Raw genomic sequence first — 5,966 nt, forward strand, 5'->3', positions numbered from 1 at the left:
CCAGGCTATGTGGGGTGGCCAGTCCTCTTCTGGCTGTGCCGGGTGGAGATTATAACAGAACATGGCCAAAATGTTAAAATGTTCATAAATGACCAGCATGGTCAATAATAATAAGGCAGAACAGTTGAAACTGGAGCAACAGCACGGCCAGGTGGACTGGGGACAGCAAGGAGTCATCATGTCAGGTAGTCCTGGGGCATGGTCCTAGGGCTCAGGTCCTCCGAGAGAGAGAGAAAGAAAGAGAGGAGAGAATTAGAGAACGCACACTTAGATTCACACAGGACACCGAATAGGACAGGAGAAGTACTCCAGATATAACAAACTGACCCTAGCCCCCAGACACATAAACTACTGCAGCATAAATACTGGAGGCTGTCAACTACATCCTCCGTCCATGGGGACAGCAAGGAGCCTGTCAACTACATCCTCCGTCCATGGAGCACTACGTCTATGTCTCCCATGGGATGGAATGTTTCAGGCCCCCTGGATACAGAACCCAACAGCTGTTCAGCAGTAACATCAACAATGGTCAGTGGAATTATCAAACTGGTCAGAGCACACGTACCTTGCCAGTCTCCTCTAAGAATGGGTCTCAGTACTCTTTTGGGTCCACATTTCCACCACACATCAGCCAGACCACTAGTTTGGTTTAGACCTGCAACTGGCCAAGTGGCATTAATAGTTATGTTACTGCTGCAATCAGCTTCAGGCAATCTCCCATAGTCCATGCCACTACCTGCACCCGTGATGCAACTGTAATTGCCCCCATATGCCTTAACACCCCAAGGGGCCCGATGAGGAGATATTGTAGGAAACACAAGCCTCAAAGAGGAACAGAGGGTTGAATTGGGCTTATCCTGGTAAAAACTTCTCAGAATACACAAGCACCCCTGTCCTTCTCCTATAGAAAATGGGTGTGTAGCCAGAACAGGTCTAGCATGACCACATACAATGCAGTCCTTTCTTTTCAGGGTCTTAGCTGTATACCTCATATAAGACAGCCACAAATTGTCCCTACCATCAAAACCAGTCTCAGTGCCTAATTGATCAATATCTGAATAGTCTCTAATGTTAATTACCTGAATGGGATTTGACACAGTGGTGGTGGGTGGCAGGCTCGGTCCAGGGGTGGTAGAGGAGTGTGTCTGGCTCTGGTTCGTCTGGGACCTCTGTGGTTTTGGCAGCACCTTAATAGAAAACACACCCATCGTGTCTGTCCCGGTCCTTTGTAGTCCGAGGGTGTAAGTGCCTGCATCAGAGAGCTTAATAGTTTTGAGGATGTCATCACCTTTACAGAGTTCAACAGTGCTCCCAGGTTTCCCCCATATCATGGAAAACCTATCCACCTTTGTGGGATCCCCTATGCTCTAAGGATACCCTCTTCTCCAATCCCAGAACTGTCCTAAATTGGTTATCATGTAATCCCCATATGGACACCCTCCCCCATTACACAGGTACACTGGCACCCTCCTATACACAGGTGTTAAAACCAAACACAAATATCTCAATTTCTTCCCAGCCCTGTTGGCTCAAAATATGTCCCAAATACTTAACATGAGTCTACCATAATTAAAACTTATCCTAGCTCATTTTCACACCACATTCATCAGAGAAAATCTAATGACACTATAATGTAAATATCAATGCCTTTTTGTATTAAATTACCTTAATATCAGTATTGCAAATGACCCTAGATTCTCCATCCAAATGGCTTTCCAATGAGGCTGATCAGACCACAAAGGAAAGTTACAATGGAGGTCATAAGTCATACCACCCCCCCAAAGAAGTGTTTTTTACTATATCAAACAACATTCCTTTATCAAAAGATTTCACCTATTTAATTAAGACTCAGAAAATAAAAACTTGTAATATTTCATATGTGAGTGTACCCCTTTAAGATATCATGTCTCAGCCTCCCGGGTGATTAAGGGCGCTGTACTGCAGTGCCAGCTGTGCTATCAGAGACTCTGGGTTCACGCCCAGGCTCTGTCGTAACCGGCCGCGACCGGGAGGTCCAAGGGGCGATGCACAATTGGCCTAGCGTCGTCCGGGTTAGGGAGGGCATGGTCGGTAGGGATGTCCTTGTCTCATCGCGCACCAGCAACTCCTGTGGCGGGCCGGGCGCAGTGCACGCTAGCCAAGGTTGCCAGGTGCACGGTGTTTCCTCCGACACATTGGTGTGGCTGGCTTCCGGGTTGGATGCTATAAATATCTGTATAATTTTTCTCTTTTCTTTTTCTCTTTTGCTCCATTGGTCTCTAATGCTGATTTCAATGTTTTCAACACCTTCTTTGCCTCCTGATTAGCCATTGTCTAATGTATTTCGATTACTTGTTTTAATTTGAATACAATATAAATTAGCAGGTTCAATTGTGTGCTGCCTTAGAATGTGTCCCAATCTAGCCACTGTCTAGTAAACACCGTGCACTTCTCCTATACCGTTTCAAAACATAACCTAGGTCTCACACCTGTTATTTACCCGAAGGTCATACACACTTGGTATTAGTACATCGACTTAATACCTAATGTACCACAATCATACGGTTCGAATCTCTCAAACCTTCAAACAAAAATCTGTTCGAATCACTCAAACCTTACAAACATACGTCAGTTCGAATCACTCAAACCTGCAAACATCAGTTCGAATCACTCAAACCTTCAAACATACATCAGTTCGAATCACTCAAACCTGCAAACATACATGGTTGAATCACTCAAACCTGCAAAATACTTCAGTTCGAATCACTCAAACCTGCAAACAAACATCAGTTCAAAATCACGAATCAAACCTTCAAACATACATCAGTTCGAATCACTCAAACCTGCAAACATACATGGTTGAATCAAACTCAAACCTGCAAACATACACGGTTGAATCACTCAAACCTACAAACATACGTCAGTTCGAATCACTCAATTTAAATAATAAAAATGCACAGTTATTTATCTTCCCTCACTCTTATGCAATACAACCAGATACTATAAACCTTATAAGGATCTATTAACCTTTCATTCAAACTTGATACCAGCTACAACTGAAATATCTAATGTACTACATATGCTTCAGCAACCATCCAATGTAACACAGGTCTTTTTAATTTGTTAGCCTGAATATTCTATCCGTAGATCATTCACTCTGATACAGCGCGCCCACTTATATCCCAGTAGTACTGCACTCACTCTAAATTTACCCAAAGTAAATATCCATTTATACTAGAAAAATGTCCTCATGCACACCAGTACACAGCATTCATTGTTACATTGCGATCCTGCTCACACACACACTAGTAAATTCCGTTAACCAATCTGATTCACCGTCATTCAAACAACTGGGTACGTGTTACACCAACCGACCCATTTAGTACATTACATTAGTTGTTATACCATAAGAGCGATCGATCAGTTCAAAATTGCATTTACCACTATGTATTCGTCATGATCCTTTACCAATATAAATGTATAGAATTTGGTTACTTACATCAAACAGGTGTCTCACAAAACTAAATTTGGATAACGTCAATGTGCAGAACTTTAGTTTTTCACAACAGGTATCTGCTTACCTTTTTTAGTTGACCGGTCAGGATTTGTGAGACACACCGTCCGACGACAGTACTGGCCAATCGGCTGGCACATCAATGTCCAGCGAAGTCCTTCACCAGATCACGTTCGGGGTCACCAATTGTCAGGGTGGCGTCAATTCGAATCTGGTATCAGGATAAATATGACAATGAAGCACTGACGTATGCTATGTATTTTTTTTATTGGCTAAGCAATAAGTGGTAAATGCATTGTTTGTATATACGGGCTCTCTGTCCCACCACAGGGCAAAACAGAACTGACTTGTTCCTGAGCAAAATATTAAAATATACTCAGTAGTTCCTGCTTCCGAGCCGGCCTGTCAGAGTAGAGACTGGGCATGGTTTAGACTCCACCAGCCTATCGTTGATCGTTAGCGTAGAGGCTGGTCCCAGCCCCCTAAACGCGTCAGTGGTTGTAGCTGTGTAGAATATGCTGTTATCAGGCACCTGGCTCCTGTTATCTAACAAGACTGTTCTCACAACACTATGTTCTGAATGTGCCCCCCCGCAACTCATTGCACAGGTCCCGTCTTCTGTATTTTTCCATCATGAGAGGCCCATGGCCCTGAAACGGTTAACAATGTTTCAATTCAGCTATGTTGCATAACACACATCCACACAAGCCAACAGCAGATAATATTCAATCACAAATATGGTAACGGGCTATAGTGCATAACACAGAATCCTCATACTCCGGACGCTTTATCTGGACATGGTTCGTCAGGACCTCCAACAGCCGAAGCTAAGTAGTAACATTAACATGATGCCTTCTGATTGCAGTCGCTGTACTCATACAGGAGAACGATCGCCTTACGGTGAGGATAGCTGTGCTACAAGCCCAGCTTCAGACGCAAGGGTAATTTCTGTGTAGGAAAGGATTAAACGGCGTCTGTGCCACCAGTAAGTACAGATAGTAACGTTAGTATAAATCCCCTCGCACGTCCCCGCAGCCGGACAACTTTCTCACGGTTTCTGGAGGGAAATGCTGTAGGAATGCTCATTCAGCCGACAAACTTTCAACCGGTTTTCCCCATTAAGCAACGAGTCGGAGTCAGAGGCCGAGCCTTCTCTTGTCTCTACTCCTCCCGTTACGGGGTCTGAGACGGCGAAGCTTCCCACCATTAGCTCTGACAAATTGAAAACTCTAGTCATTGGCGACTCCATTACCCGCAGTATTAGACTTAAAACGAATCATCCAGCGATCATACACTGTTTACCAGGGGGCAGGGCAACCGACGTTAAGGCTAATCTAAAGATGGTGCTGGCTAAAGCTAAAACTGGCGAGTATAGAGATATTGTTATCCACGTCGGCACCAAAGATGTTAGGATGAAACAGTCAGAGATCACCGAGCGCAACATAGCTTCAGCGTGTAAATCAGCTAGAAAGATGTGTCGGCATCGAGTAATTGTCTCTGGCCCCCTCCCAGTTAGGGGGAGTGATGAGCTCTACAGCAGAGTCTCACAACTCAATCGCTGGTTGAAAACTAGTTTCTGCCCCTCCCAAAAGATAGAATTTGTAGATAATTGGCCCTCTTTCTGGGACTCACCCACAAACAGGACCAAGCCTGACCTGCGGAGGAGTGACGGACTCCTTCCTAGCTGGAGGGGTGCTCTCATCTTATCTACCAACATAGACAGGGCTCTAACTCCTCTAGCACCACAATGAAATAGGGTGCAGGCCAGGCAGCAGGCTGTTAGCCAGTCTGCCACTAGCACAGTCAGTGTAGTCAGCTCAGCTATCTCCATTGAGACCGTGTCTGTGCCTCGACCTAGGTTGGACAAAACTAAACGTGGCGGTGTTCGCCTTAGCAATCTCACTAGGATAAAGACCTCCATTCCTGTCATTATTGATACCTCACATCTCAAAATAGGGCTACTTAATGTCAGATCCCTTACTTCAAAGGCAATTATAGTCAATGAACTGATCATAATCTTGATGTGATTGGCCTGACTGAAACATGACTTTAGCCTGATGAATTTACTGTGTTAAATGAGGCCTCACCTCCTGGCTACACTAGTGACCATATCCCCCGTGCATCCCGCAGAGGTTTTGCTAACATTTACGATAACAAATTTACATTTACAAAAAAAAAAAAAGACTTTTTCATCTTTTGAGCTTCTAGCCACGAAATCTATGTAGCCTACTCAATCACTTTTTTAAGCTACTGTTTACAGGCCTCCTGGGCCATATACAGCGTTCCTCATTGAGTTCCCTGAATTCGGACCTTGTAGTCATAGCAGATACTATTCTAATTTTTGGTGACTTTAATATTCACATGGAAAAGTCCACACACCCACTCCAAAAGGCTTTCGGAGCCATCATCGACTCAGTGGGTTTTGTCCAACATGTCTCTGGACCTACTCACTGTCACAGTCATACTCTGGACC

At 44.4% G+C, this 5,966-nt stretch overlaps 1 protein-coding gene across 2 annotated transcripts; it reads right to left on the minus strand.

Moving 5' to 3' along the window:
• Window positions 1–255: 255 nt before the first annotated feature.
• LOC124027067 lies at window positions 256–3,812 on the minus strand. 2 transcript variants are annotated; one of them, XM_046339616.1, is made up of 3 exons: window positions 3,561–3,812; window positions 413–1,249; window positions 256–372 (listed from the first exon to the last, which is right to left on the minus strand). In XM_046339616.1, exons 1-2 carry the CDS (start codon window positions 3,631–3,633, stop codon window positions 420–422), a joined length of 903 nt encoding a protein of 300 aa, XP_046195572.1. In that variant the 5' UTR covers window positions 3,634–3,812; the 3' UTR covers window positions 256–372; window positions 413–419. The 2 variants fall into 2 exon arrangements, with proteins under 2 accessions (XP_046195572.1, XP_046195571.1); XM_046339615.1 differs by lacking the exon at window positions 3,561–3,812 and having other exon boundaries at window positions 413–2,002.
• Between the last annotated feature and the right edge of the window lie 2,154 nt (window positions 3,813–5,966).

The sequence above is a fragment of the Oncorhynchus gorbuscha genome, unplaced genomic scaffold, assembly GCF_021184085.1.
Source record: "Oncorhynchus gorbuscha isolate QuinsamMale2020 ecotype Even-year unplaced genomic scaffold, OgorEven_v1.0 Un_scaffold_2919, whole genome shotgun sequence".
NCBI lineage: Eukaryota > Metazoa > Chordata > Actinopteri > Salmoniformes > Salmonidae > Oncorhynchus > Oncorhynchus gorbuscha.

Coding starts and splice junctions, on each gene's coding strand:
- LOC124027067 (XM_046339615.1), bottom strand. CDS start 1,331: ATGATATGGGGGAAACCTGGGAGCACTGTTGAACTCTGTAAAGGTGAT.